Source organism: Pseudoliparis swirei, chromosome 3, assembly GCF_029220125.1.
Source record: "Pseudoliparis swirei isolate HS2019 ecotype Mariana Trench chromosome 3, NWPU_hadal_v1, whole genome shotgun sequence".
Taxonomy (NCBI): Eukaryota; Metazoa; Chordata; class Actinopteri; order Perciformes; family Liparidae; genus Pseudoliparis; species Pseudoliparis swirei.
Genome location: NC_079390.1, coordinates 7,078,719 through 7,092,328, shown reverse-complemented (window position 1 = coordinate 7,092,328; position 13,610 = coordinate 7,078,719). Strand labels below are relative to the sequence as shown.

At 41.7% G+C, this 13,610-nt stretch overlaps 3 protein-coding genes across 4 annotated transcripts; all 3 read left to right on the top strand.

The window, feature by feature from the left end:
* The first annotated feature begins 1,129 nt into the window (after positions 1-1,129).
* On the top strand, positions 1,130-1,762 carry LOC130192052 (claudin-like protein ZF-A89). The gene has a single exon (XM_056411895.1). The coding sequence runs from the start codon at positions 1,130-1,132 to the stop codon at positions 1,760-1,762; it is 633 nt and encodes a 210-aa protein (XP_056267870.1).
* A 1,170-nt stretch (positions 1,763-2,932) lies between these two features.
* On the top strand, positions 2,933-8,349 carry LOC130192053 (claudin-4-like). The gene is made up of 2 exons (XM_056411896.1): positions 2,933-3,439; positions 7,031-8,349. Exons 1-2 carry the CDS (start codon positions 3,033-3,035, stop codon positions 7,251-7,253), a joined length of 630 nt encoding a protein of 209 aa, XP_056267871.1. The 5' UTR covers positions 2,933-3,032; the 3' UTR covers positions 7,254-8,349.
* Positions 8,350-10,188: 1,839 nt separating this feature from the next.
* Positions 10,189-11,473, top strand: LOC130188706 (claudin-4-like). Of its 2 annotated transcripts, XM_056407181.1 has the most exons (2): positions 10,189-10,827; positions 11,107-11,473. In XM_056407181.1, the coding sequence occupies exons 1-2, from the start codon at positions 10,189-10,191 to the stop codon at positions 11,152-11,154; spliced, it is 687 nt and encodes a 228-aa protein (XP_056263156.1). In that variant the 3' UTR covers positions 11,155-11,473. The 2 variants fall into 2 exon arrangements, with proteins under 2 accessions (XP_056263156.1, XP_056263150.1); XM_056407175.1 differs by having other exon boundaries at positions 10,189-11,473.
* The last annotated feature ends 2,137 nt before the right edge of the window (positions 11,474-13,610 follow it).

Here is a 13,610-nt window from a genome sequence, read left to right as displayed (position 1 = left end):
AAACATGCCCCCAGACTCCAGAGGGTTAATGTGACATGTGAATGTCAGTCAGTTTACCAAGGCCACTGGTTCTGCTGTTGTCCAATTTTAAAGATGACAGGACCAATGGGGTCTCAATATGCTTCTTTTTTTTTACTAATCTGGATGTTTCACTGAAGAAACAATTTATCATCCACAATATTAAATACCTCGCTGGCACTTTATATGTAGGAGCCTCTTTGAAAACACAGCTCTGTGTGAAGTTTTGTCTTTAAAAAGAAGGAAAAAAAACTTTTAAAAGCGATTCATGAATTTCAAAATGTGCGATTAATTAGTTAATTTTTTTTAATCGATTGACAGCCCTAATATATACATATATATATACATGTTTATACATATGTGTAGATATAGAATGGTATATTGTCATTTCGTAGGGAGCTATATAAAATGCATGTTTCATTCCTCAGATGCTCAAATAAGTGGTGCTGTGTCAAGATGTCTTTTACGCTAACAATTAGCATGGCTCTGTCCAACATCTGCTACCATCCCCTAAAGCACTAAAATAAACATTTTATTTCTTCAATCTGAACTAATTGTTTGACCTAGCAGTCAGTAATCTGCCACTTATCCTCGTTTAAACATCACGCTAAAGCAAAGATACTTGGCTCTGTCTCATAGTTCACTCCTCAGGTCACCTGACACTCACTGATCAGCACAGGTGTAATCAATCAGCTTGATTGCTGCTCTGGTAAAAGAGCGTGAGGTTGGTGTTAATAGTGAAATATATTGTTTATTGTCTTTATCGACACTTCAAAATGTAAACAGGATAAATTTTTTTACATTTTTTTTTACGTCTTGCAGAATGTTGTACGTGCATAATACCATGTCTTATTTCTGTAAATAAGCACATATTTGGTAATGTCATCACATGCACTTCAGGCCAAAGCTACACAGACGTCATCATGCTTTGTGATCAAAAATGCGGGACTAGCTTAATGACCACAGGTGTTTTCAATCAAACAATTTTGAACAACCAATCAGGAACGGCCACGACCTGCCATGTGGGTATAAGAGCTGCAGGTGAGTTTGCAGACCCCGTATTTCATTGTTGCTTCTTCTCACCTTGAAGCAAACAACCAGCCAAACAAACATGGCAGCTGCAGGTCTCCAGATTTTGGGCGTCTTTTTGGCAATCGTTGGCTTTGTGGGCGATGTCATCATCTGCGCTCTGCCCATGTGGAAGGTGTCTGCGTTCATCGGGAGCAACATAGTGACGGCGCAGACCTTTTGGGAGGGCCTGTGGATGACCTGTGTGATGCAGAGCACCGGGCAGATGCAGTGCAAGGTCTACGACTCCATGCTGGCCCTCCCTAGTGATCTGCAGGCAGCCCGGGCCCTCATTGTGATCTCCATCCTCATCGTCTTGATGGGAATCCTGCTTGCTGTCGTCGGAGGAAAATGCACCAACTTCATTGAAGATGAAGAGACCAAGAGCAAGGTAGCCATCGCTGCGGGCGTGTTCTTCATCGTCGGTGGCATCCTGTGCCTGATCCCCGTGTGCTGGTCTGCACACGTGATCATCAGAAACTTCTACAACCCCATGATGACGGACGGCCAGAGGAGGGAGCTCGGAGCGTCTCTGTTCATCGGTTGGGGATCAGCAGGACTCTTGTTGATTGGAGGGTCACTTCTCTGCTGCCAGTGTCCGCAGCGTAAAGATGGCGGATACTCGGCCAAATATTCTGCCCCACGCTCAGCGACTCATGGAGGAGCCTATGTTTAAAACGTCTTGCTCTAGGAAACAAGACTGAACTCTTCACGTGTTATGATTTTAATTTTTAATTTTCAAGATTTTGTTTTTACTGATTTTTATTAAATTATACTTTGCTTATTTACCTTGTGTCTTGGTTCATAACTTTACAGTTTTTTTTTAAGAGTTTAGTTTTCAAGCCTTGGTTCTTGGCTGCGTTCAACCTAGTTTTGACTGGTTAAGGCTGTGTGAACTAATGCAGAAGGTCTCTTAAAGAACTTTTATACATGATAGACGCACATGCTACTAATTATGTCCCGGTTAACTAGCATGCCTAATACCAGTATCTGATTCACTGGTTATGTGAGCACTAGATATTTTATCTGGAAGATGTGGGATTTCTCGTTCCCATACATCCAATACACACTTGACTAGCCTATAGGTGCTTTAACAATGCTGACTGTGCTATTAAAATGACTAGTGAGCAAGAATGCACAATACAAGAAGCCTGAATTCAATTTAGTTTACTGCAGAGACTTGAGTGGTATTGATCTTAAAGAACAATTTGCAAAATGTCAAACTATTCCCGTGAGTAATCTTTAGAGATGAAACCAAAAACATATTTGGCCCCAGCGCAGCTGAGATATGAGGATGTGCAGGAAAAGCATATATTTTGTGCAGATATCCTATTTTATAAATATTACTGGTTATATTCCTTTTCTCCAAAACACAAATTAACAATTTGTATAATTTATCAATATAATTAATATTATCTTTTTCTGTGGCTCAAGGTGGGGCCAGACCCCGTGGCCCTCTATTGGCCACTGTATATCCGTGTGCTTTATTCCCCTGAATATATATAAAAAAATTTTAAAGAAACTATTCATTCATTTAAATTCTCAGGATTCAAAATGTTTATTTAAAGTCTGACGAAGTTATGTGAAAATTTACCTTTTCTGAAAATGGTGAAAATTGCTTTTTCATTCCATTTACCATTTGTGGTTCAAGCCGTGTCTGTTGTTTCACAAAGCACTCTTTTGTTCACAGCTTTCTCCTCCTACTTATTCATTGTGAGCAGGAATCAGGACAAGCAGGAAACCTGATCTACAAACTAGAAAAGTCTCCTCCCTGTTGCTCTCCCTTCTCATACCAGCAGCGCTAAACACAAGAGCTGTGTTTACAGCCGTGTAAAAGCTCGTGGTAAAAATGATCTGCGGCTCAACTGAAGGTGGATTTCATTGCCGTCTTTGACTTTTTTTTGGGCTAACATTTGATTCATGCCTTGGATCTCTTTTTTGGCAAAATGCAGACGCAGCTCGTCGGTGTGGGTTTGGCAATCGTCGGCTTTCTTGGCACCTGCCTTATCTGCGGACTGCCTATGTGGAAGGTGACGGCCTTTGTCGGGGCCAACATCATCACCGCGCAGGTCTTCTGGGAAGGTTTATGGATGAATTGTGTGATCCAGAGTACGGGTCACTTGCAGTGTAAGATCTACGACTCCGTTCTGGCTTTACCGCAGGAACTGCAGGCTTCCAGGGCTCTGATCTGCGTCTCCATTGCAGTCAGCGTGGTGGCGCTCGGGCTCACTGTGGTCGGGGCTCGCTGCACCAACTTCTTTTCAAGAGACAGACTGAACAAGTCCAATATCGGCCTGGCTGGAGGTCTGGTGTTTGTTTTAGCAGGGGTCCTCTGCATTATTCCCGTCAGCCTGTCGGCTCACAGCATCATCACGGGTTTCTACAACCCCCTGGCTACCTCGGAGAGGAGGGGAGAGCTCGGGGCTTCCATATATGTGGGCTGGGCGTCTGGAGTGCTGCTCATCATCGGAGGAGGGGTGTTGTGTAGCACCTACCGATGCTGAGGATGACGCCATGTGACCATTTGGAAACGTGTTCACTGTGATGGACTTTGTTTTGGATGACAGCTTCTTTTTCAACTTTTAAGTCAACCTTAGTTAAATGCACTATATTGACGTTTTACAACTACAGTAATCTATGTAAAATATTAAATAGTTTAACACACTATAAATTGCACGACAAGGCCATGTAGCTGTTTGTAAAGTGAAGGATGATAAAATGAAGTTTGGTGAATCCAATAGTTGTAAAATGTGATATTTTAGAATGTTAATTGAAAAAAAGACATCAAAATGTATGTGATTGTGTTAGTATGTGAAGTGTACATTATGAATGCTGCATTAAGACAACATTTATATATCTTTAAAGATCAAAGTGTCGAGTGTATTAATATTAAACAGTATTTTTTTTTAATGCCAGTGAAATATGTCTCTTCAACAATACAGTTTTACTTGTTTTAGATATTTTGAGAACTACTTTTTAGCTGCTTGAAACAGTTATAAAGTTAAATAAATTAGCTAAATAAAAAGTTATCATTACTCTTATCACACAAGTTTAAAAAATTAAATTGATCAATGTTTTTGCTGTTGTTAGACACACCTTTCCATGTGGCCAAGTACAGGAAACCTTTAATGTGTGTATGTATCTTAAACCAATAAATTCACCTTTGTACATTTGTATTTATGTAGAAAGTTCTTCATCTCGTATTATTTTTAAAACATGCGCATTTAGCAAGTTAATAAAAGTTGCTTTGAAAAAAGATTCTCTGCAGACATGTTATTTGGCCTTGTTGCAAATATGGCAAATTAATGTGAATTTTTCGTGGGTCAAAAGTTCAGCGTGGAAATCCTGAGGCACAAAGTGTGAACTACAAGACCATAGAATTAGTACAGACGTAGCTTATATGTTTAAAGCAGATCCACAGAGACACCAGGGCCGTAAATCAAGTCGGCGGAGATGGAGGGAGTTGATTTTAATGTCAAAAAGAGTGAATGTGGGGATGAGTTAGGTGCCTCGTATCTAAAGAAAAGGGGTCCTGTGCTGTTATCTGAGGGTTTTTACGACCTCAACCCTCTGTATGAACCGACCAGGTGCCACAGACATACACAGAATGTATGCATCCCACTTCCTATGTTATCCAATTAAATGTATTAATTTAAAAAATCTTTGAATTGTGTTTCCAGCTTTCATAGCCCAACTATCTAGAACTAAGATATGATATTACTGCGGATTGCATAAACATAAGCAGATATTAGTGTGGGTTAACATGCCTGTATAATGACTGTCTTTTACACTATGATGTAATGTATGTATCCAATATATTCTGTATCACCATGCAAGGCCTAACATACATGTCTTATCTCAAAATCCTGTATGAAAGGAACCGGGAAAGGTTCTTCCCCTAAGTCTGAGTTATGATGAGGTACACGAATAGAGGGGTCAAGGATTTGACCAAACGTCATATAAATGAGCTGAAACTAGTTATCTCTCTTTGATGGAGAGCACTGGGGCCTCTCCGCTTCCTCACAGGACGAGGAAGGGGGGGGGGGGGGAATCCCCACCGGGACTGCGAGGGTCACGTGTGTCCTGCGAGAGGGAACGGTGAGCCGAGGGTATAAGACCTCAGATCCAAAAAGTGTAGAGGAGTTGGTTTTTGGGAAGAGTGTAGGCCGGTTGGACTGTTTTATCTTGTCATGCATTTTTCTTACATTTTTCTTCTTCGTTTGAATAAAATACTCCCTGCCTAGCAGTTTGTAAACTTTATACTCGGTTGTCGAGCGTCTTGTTTGACCTCCTCTTTTTACGCTTTTCCTCCACCGGAAATCCACCTGCCGGCCGAGAGGGATCCGAGACCAGCCCGTCCAGCCCCCGAGGTGAGTCCGAGCTACGTCCGCACGGCTACACCTACTGACCTTTGGGGACATACTGATTATTCACACACACTGGCATTTGTACTGGGAGAGATATATATTAACTGGGAGACCTCCGGCTCGACTTATGTGGAAATAAAAGGGAAACACTGGCTGTTCATGGCTTTAACACATATTATTATCAAAACGAGTTAACAGGTTTCCCATTTTCTTTTATCTTTATCTAGAGAGGGGTCAAGAACACATTTGGAGATATCGTTGTGTTAAGTGTTGTGACTATAAAATGGCGATTTAGGTCAGATTCAGGTTCACTGCACTGGCTCGTCTTTATATGGAATAAGAAAAAAATTATTTCTCTTTACTTCATATTATCTTTTGTTACAGATAAACTCCACTTTGATACAAGGACTCAACTGAATGACGGTCGGCTATAGAGTACCACAACGTCAGCAAAGCGCCTCAGTGTCAGATTTGTGTTCAAGGACAACTTCTGCAAATATCTGCCTGTTCACTCGCACACGGTGAATCCTGACCACAGGCGGCGCTCTGCAGCCTCGCTCCCTCTGCAGGGAGAAGAACCCGAGGCGGGCGTACGTTGTCATGTGAGCATCCAATCACATCCACGTGATTACACTCGAGTAACGAGAGCCAGCGTGATCATCCAGGAAGTGTGACTCAGATGCGCCGTCTGAAAACCATTCCTAAAGTACCTGTGCATAAACATTCACTGTGAATGACTGTCACATATTTAAGTGATCCTGTAAGAATTTTGATTTCTTAATAGGAACTTCTTTACTGATTGTGATTTTCTATTAAATGCATAATGAATGGATGATCTCACAGATGGCTTTATTTGAAATAAATCAAGTGGAAACTGACCGTGAAACTGAGGGCTACCACAGCGACATTTCTCTCAGTAATTTCTCAGCTGCATCGTTGATTTGATTTGATTGGATTTGATATTCCTTTATTTGTCCCACAGTGGGGACATTTAAAAAATCACAGAAGCAGAGCATTAATGAAAATAAATATAAAACACAATAACAATACTAAAAAACTAAACACTAAATACTTATACTAAACACTAAATATACAGGGGGAAAATAAAGTAAAGTGCTGAGTTTGCCAGGATCTCCAGCGATCAACTGCAGGGAGGAATTCGTGGTACCTCTCCCTCAGACACTGGGGATGAATCATCCGGTGGCTGAAGGAGCTGTGCAGAGCTGCGAGTCATTACTGATGAGAAATGTTGTTATAAACTTAGAAACAAACCATGCTGTTGTGTCGATAAGAATTAAAGCATTGTTTATGCAGTGGGTTTGACCTTTTAGGGGCCGCCGTGTGCATCTCTGTTGAGGAGAAATCTGGTCAAGTGACATTTCTTCACAAACCAGTTTCAGCTGAGAGGCGAACGGCAGGAAACTCCTCCTCTGACTTCTCCCATAGAAAAACATGTAAATGAGGCAGCCACTCAGTGGGCAAGTGTAACCCCCCCCCCCCAGGGAAAAGAGCAAAGTGGCCGTGGCGTCTGGCGTCATCTTCATCACCGCAGGCCTCTCGGTGCTCATTCCCGTCAGCTGGAGCGCCAGCGCCATTATTCGTGATTTCTACAACCCTGTGTTGACCAGCGCTCAGAAGAGGGAGCTCGGGGCCTCGCTCTACATCGGCTGGGGCTCTGCGGGGCTGCTGTTCCTGGGAGGGGGCCTCCTCTGCAGCTCCTGTCCCCCCAGAGATGAGAACAACGATGATGTCAAGTACTCGAAGGCGAGATCTGCACACAGCAGCAAGGCTTACGTTTAGGTCCAACGTTTCGCCTTCGGTGTAAGAGGACTCCTCTATTTAGAGTCTGTAATGAGGTTAAAGTATAGGAGCATTTGTAGTATCAGTGTTACTGAGGTACATTGATAACATTTTATATGATGTAAAATGTGAATACACAATGTTTTTTTCTGTTTAATACTATTAAATTTCACACAGTTTTCCTTGTATGTTGTTTATTAGTCCTCAGTAATACCTCCTGTTTTCATTAATACGTGATATTCAGAACATGACTGCTATCAAGTCAAGTATATACATATAGTATATATATTTATACTTGTATTTTTATGGAACTTGCATGTATAGTTACTGTTTTGTGTGTAAACCTGATACTTTCTACTTTTTCTTTATATGACCAGCATATTGATGATTATGTTACTGATGCACAACATGGAAAAGACAACGCTCATGTTATGATGGAGGAGGAGGAGGAGAAGTAGGTGAAGAGGAAAGTGGAGGAGGAGAAGGAGAACAATAACAAGGACAAGTAGAAGAAAGAAGGACAAGAAGGATGAGAAGGAAGAAGAGAAGAAGAAAGGAGAAGGACAAGAATAAGAAGGGCAAAACGGACAAGAACAAGAAAGACAAGAAGGAGGAGGAGAAGACGGACAAGAAGAAGAAGAACAAGGACAAGGAGAAGGTCAAGAAGGAGAACAAGAAGAAGGATAAGAGGTAGGAGAAGGTCAAGAAGAACAAAAAGAACTAGAAGTAGAATAACTAGAAGAAGTAGAATAACTAGAAGAAGAAGTAGAATAACTAGAAGAAGAACAAGAAGAACAACAACAACAACAAAAAGAAGAAGATGAAGAAGTAGAATAACTAGATGTTTGTTGTTGTCGACTCGAGGAGAGTTTTCGTTAGATTAGTTTTTCCTTCGTAGTACACATATTTGTGAGAATATGAGAAAACATTTCTCCTAAATCTGTAACTATCTTGTCACTGCATTTAAAAAAGAAGAAAATAAGAGTTACAGTGAAGACATGAAACAGTGATGACAATAAACTTGTTTCAGGTTTTTCAAGTGTGTCTGAAACAGGTTGTGTGACAAAGTGTTTCCTGCCTAAGAAACGTTGCAAAATAAAATGTGATAACTGTGTATTTAGTATTCCCTCTTTTTTATCTTGGTAAACTAAGCACAAGAAGAAGAAGAAGAAGAAGAAGAAGAAGAAGTCATGTAAACACAAGTATTATGCAAAAAATTACATTTTTGTTTGTCATTATGTGAGGAACAAAATGAACAGTGTGTTCAATTCATTCAGTTTAAGATTTGAACATAGCTCTTTTTTCTTGAATGAATAGGACTATATTAAGTTGAGACTTTATTTAATATTAACATTTTCATCTTCAATATATTACCACTTTCTTCTCGACTTCTAAGATAACACCGATGAGGGGGAAGTGTTTTGAATGTGTATAAACTTTGGACAATGAGCAGACATTGTGCTGACACTCAAGCTGCAAAAGTCCAGGGGTTAATAATAATCATAATAATAATAATTTGTTCATCATTAAAATGAAATGTGCCAACGTGTGTGTTGACATAGTAGAAATAACATTGAGTGAGAACATTTGATCTACATGAGAATGAATATTTGAAACCAATACAGAAAGCCTGCATCATTATATTTTATATGTGTATGTTTTCCTTTACATAAATACATTTTCACCATAAATTAGTGCATGGAAATTCATCAGAATGTAGGAAATGAGATATTTGACACTCAAAATGTCCCATAAGAGGAACCTCAGACTATTTATATGTGTGTGAAACAAAACCAATGCCCTTGATCAAAAGTATCTCTCTGAACTTTAGAATGACAGCAAGATTAAAGATTATTTTGAGCCATATTAAAAAGTTAAGTATGCGTGTGTGTGTGTGTGTGTGTGTGTGTGTGTGTGTGTGTGTGCGTGTGTGCGTGGGGATGGGGCTTTGCATAATTCAAACAGGTTTTCCGGCACGCTCGGCGCTGCTAGAATGAAACTGGTTTTCTCCCAGGAGATTGTGTTCCACATTATTCTCCTTTTGTTACAAAAATACATTCTGCATGCATGCATTATTCACATTCACAAAAGTGTTGCCAGAGGATGTGAATACACACACACACACACACACACACACACACACACACACAACACTGAGCTCACTCCTGTATTAACTTTTGAATCGAATCAAATCTGAAAACGACTTAGCGCCTCATGATTGTCCATGTTGTAAACGTGCTGTCTACCCAGAGGCCTTTCATTTGTTCTAAGCTTATCGTTACCAAAATATTTCCATGAGACAAAGATGATAAGGAAGGGAATTGATGATGTTCCGGTTTCACATCTACAAGTCTCTTCCTCTCCCTCTCTCTCTCTTTTTTTCTTCCGTCAGCCTCCTCCCCCTTTTGTTTCCCTGCCGAGTAGGTGCGGTGCGTCCACACCTGAACCAGTAGCACACAGGCACCCACTCAGGTGACAGAGAAGATAGAGAGAAAAAAAGAGAGGAGACAGACAGAGACAGAGAGAGAGAGAGAGAGATAGAGAGAGAGAGAGGAGGGACTGAAACAAAGAGAAGTGTGCTGTAAACAAATGAACTGAGGCTGAGAGAGACACACCCGGAGTCGAGCTACTGGAGGCCGGACGCACCACTGAAGGAGTCGGGCTGGGCTCGGCGTTCCCTGGGACAGATACCTCCACGGCATCGCCACCGTGGCAACAACAACAACACAGGTGAAGAAAAGTGCACAGAAATGGAGGTGAAGGAGAACGGCGACCTCACACTTTGAGAAGGATTGAAGAAAAGGATACGAGAGAGGAGAAGAGTCGCCGGGAGTCGACGCCAAAGAAGCTCCACATACAAGAACAGACCATCGAGAGGATCTCTCGAGCGCCTTCAGAGATCTCCCCAGCCCCTCCCCCCCCCCCCCCCCACGTCATGGCCTCCATGGGGATACAGATGCTGGCCAGCGCCCTGTGCCTCCTGGGTTGGGCAGGGGTCATCATCAGCTGCATCCTGCCCATGTGGCGGGTCACGGCCTTCGTGGGGACTACCATCGTCACCTCGCAGACCATCTGGGAGGGCATCTGGATGACCTGCGTGGTGCAGAGCACGGGGCAGATCATGTGCAAACCGTACGACTCTCTCCTGGCGCTCAGCAGCGACCTGCAGGCCGCCAGGGCCCTCGTCGTGCTCGCCGCCGTCACGGGCGGCGCGGGCCTCGTCCTGGCCTTCGTCGGGGGGAAGTGCACTCGCTTTTTGGACGAAGAAGGGGGCGGGGTCAAGGGCAAGGTGGCCGTGGCGGCGGGGGCCGTTTTGATGGTCACGGGGCTGCTGTGTTTGATTCCCACGTCGTGGACGGCCGGGTCGGTGGTGAAGAAGTTCTACAGCGCCGACATCGATGCCCAGCGGAGGGAGATCGGAGCGTCCATCTACATCGGATGGGGGGCGTCCATCCTGCTTGTGCTGGGAGGGGGGTTGTTCATCAGCTCCGCGTGCCCCCTCAATGCCCACAACACAGACAAGAGCCCCTCGGTCCGCTACCTGGTGGTCCGCTCCTCCAACGGGTCCAGCAGGGTCGCTCAACCCATCAGAGTACCGGCGTCCACGTCTCAGCCTGCGGGGGCGGGGCCTCCCAGGTCTCAAAGCCACGATGGATCGTCCACGAAGCCGCCGGTGTACGCCAGGCCTCCGTGGGAGGACGGGCCCGAGCCGGACTCGAGAGCGGAGTCGGAGGGATCGTCGACGAAGTCTCAGAAGAAAAGAGCGGAGTCGACAAAGTCCGAAAACAGCGAGGCGCCGTCGACAAAGTCTCAGCTGAAACGAGCAGAAATGGAAGAGGTGTTATCAGTTGAGAGTGAGAACGACGACGCCTTCTCCAATCCAACAAGAACATACTTATGATATGACATTCATACTTCGGATATGACATTCACATGTTGATATACGCTCTTATGTTGAACACACAATGCAGAGGTTTTGCATATCGGTGTTATTTAGGAGTATAAGTTTACTTATTTTGTGACAATGTACTGGGGAATAGTAGTCCATTGTGTCGATATGGTTTTCTTTATACTTGATACATGTTTATTGATACAAAGACAGAAAGAAGGATGCATGGGCTACATTCTCAAGAGGAGAATAGCAGTTTTACATTGTTGTGTGCACTGAAAATGAATTGAAAACCAAACACAATAACAAACTAAATCCAGGTGGAAGTGAAGTATGCTGGGGTTGTTGTCTTTTTCAAATCTTTTAAACATGGTTGGCAATAACGTTGACATGTTGTGGGGCAATACACCGATACACATTGTTCTCACTATTTAAATGCATGAATGAGGATGAATTCATCCACATTAACAACTTTCTCTTAGACTTTCTAGCTTGTTTGTTTCAGCAACCTGACATAAGCTACATAATAATAATAATGAAGCAGCAACATATTCTAGCTTCTTTTTAAAAACTTTTTTGTATCCAATTATGTGCTAATTTTATAAGATATGCAGCCATGAAAAACTTAAATATATAAATAGTTTGACTTTTTAAGATTGTGATTTTGTCACAATTATAAAAAGTGCTTCTGTGTTTATTTTATTTGTACAGATAGTGAAAGATCCCACGTGACGTGAAACCAGACTTTCTTTTGGACATTCATTCTAAATTATATACGCCAAACTGGTTTGACAGAGAGTGTGTTGACAGCGGAGATGTGCAGCAGGCTGGAAGAGGGCGGTGTGTTTGTAGAGGACTTAAACTCAGTTTCAGTTAGACCTGTTCACGGAACATTTTATTTATTCATTCGCTCATTTAAATATGCAGTAGCATCATTAGCTAATATAATGCTGCCAGTTATCTGGAATACAAAATATTGAAGTTTTACTTTGTGTTACGGATACATATATAAGTAAGGAGGAAAGTTGAGAAACGAGTACTATACATTAAAACATTAAAGCACGCCAACAAAAATGAAATAAAGCGTTACGGTTTTGAACAATGTTTTGGTGTACAGCATGGCATGATGCCATGCTCACTTAATACGTTTGACTAATGTTCACACTCGTCTCTTGCTATTGTGAAATACTGCCATCCCATGGTCAGCATGGGAAATATGATCAGAATAATAATCCATGTTTCAGATCCTGCTGGTCCCAATTCCAGGCCACAAACTAAATATATACCATTGACTGTCACTATTAGGTTATATATTGTTTTTCATACAACACAGTTTTTTGCAATTAGCATCCAAATCAAACCACTTACTACATTAATAGGAAATAATTCAATATATATGCGATTGGGTGCCAATAAAACTCCAAAATGAAGCAAAATGTTTTTCCAACACTTATTATTTATTTCTGCAGCTGTGTCTCCATCATCCAGTTGTCAGCTGTTTGCAGCTCCTCTATTCGCTTTGCACATTTCATAAGTTTATTAAGTCATTCTTCCCATCTGGACATTGTCAGGTGTCATTGTAAAAAAACATACAACAAATTCAGTTGACGACTCATCAGTCAGTGCAGCAGTCAAATTTAAACACACATATATGTATATATATATATATATATATATATATATATATATATAAATTAAGACAGGACATTCAAATTTAAAACAAGACATTTCAAAATTAAAATAAAAAATAAAAACACAGGCATCAATGATTTTAAAGAAAAAAAGTGTCCAACGTCCGGTGTGAGCTGGGTGGGGGTGGGGGGTGATGGAGGACACCGCTCTAAGTGAGGAGTGAGTGAACACAGTAAGCACATCTGTCATATTAACTGTGCTTTCCTTTTGTTAAAGCGGCATTTGATGGCCCTATTAACATAAAATATAGTTTATTAATCATATTGACACTTTGACAGGTAGCCGCTGTTCTCCCAAATTGCTTCGCCTGAGGTACAGCCTTTGCTTTTGGGCCTCTTCCAACTAGCTCATTCTTATCCATTAAAAGAGGCAGATAAGAAGAAAAAAAGCCGAAGGAAGCGGAAAAGGGGACACGAGATAAGATCCTCCGAGGGACAAAGAAGTGAACAGTTTCTCATCCGTGTTGCACACTAACCTTTGTCTTGTGTATCGCACTCCGAGCAAGTGACACAACTGTTGAGAAAGGTTTACCTTCCGTCTTGAATTATCTTCTGTTTCCATGTCAGCTGAACAAATATATTGTCCTGATTTGGCTGTTTGTTGGTCAGGTTGTAACTAAAGGAAAATAAGAGTCATTATACAGCATGACTATTTACCAACAGTCACTTCCCCACTACAAATGTATCTATTCTTTTCTTGAAAACCTCTAAATACTGTTTTTATTTTAATAATCATGCAGTTTGACCAAACACACAGTGTCTTGTATCATAAATTCA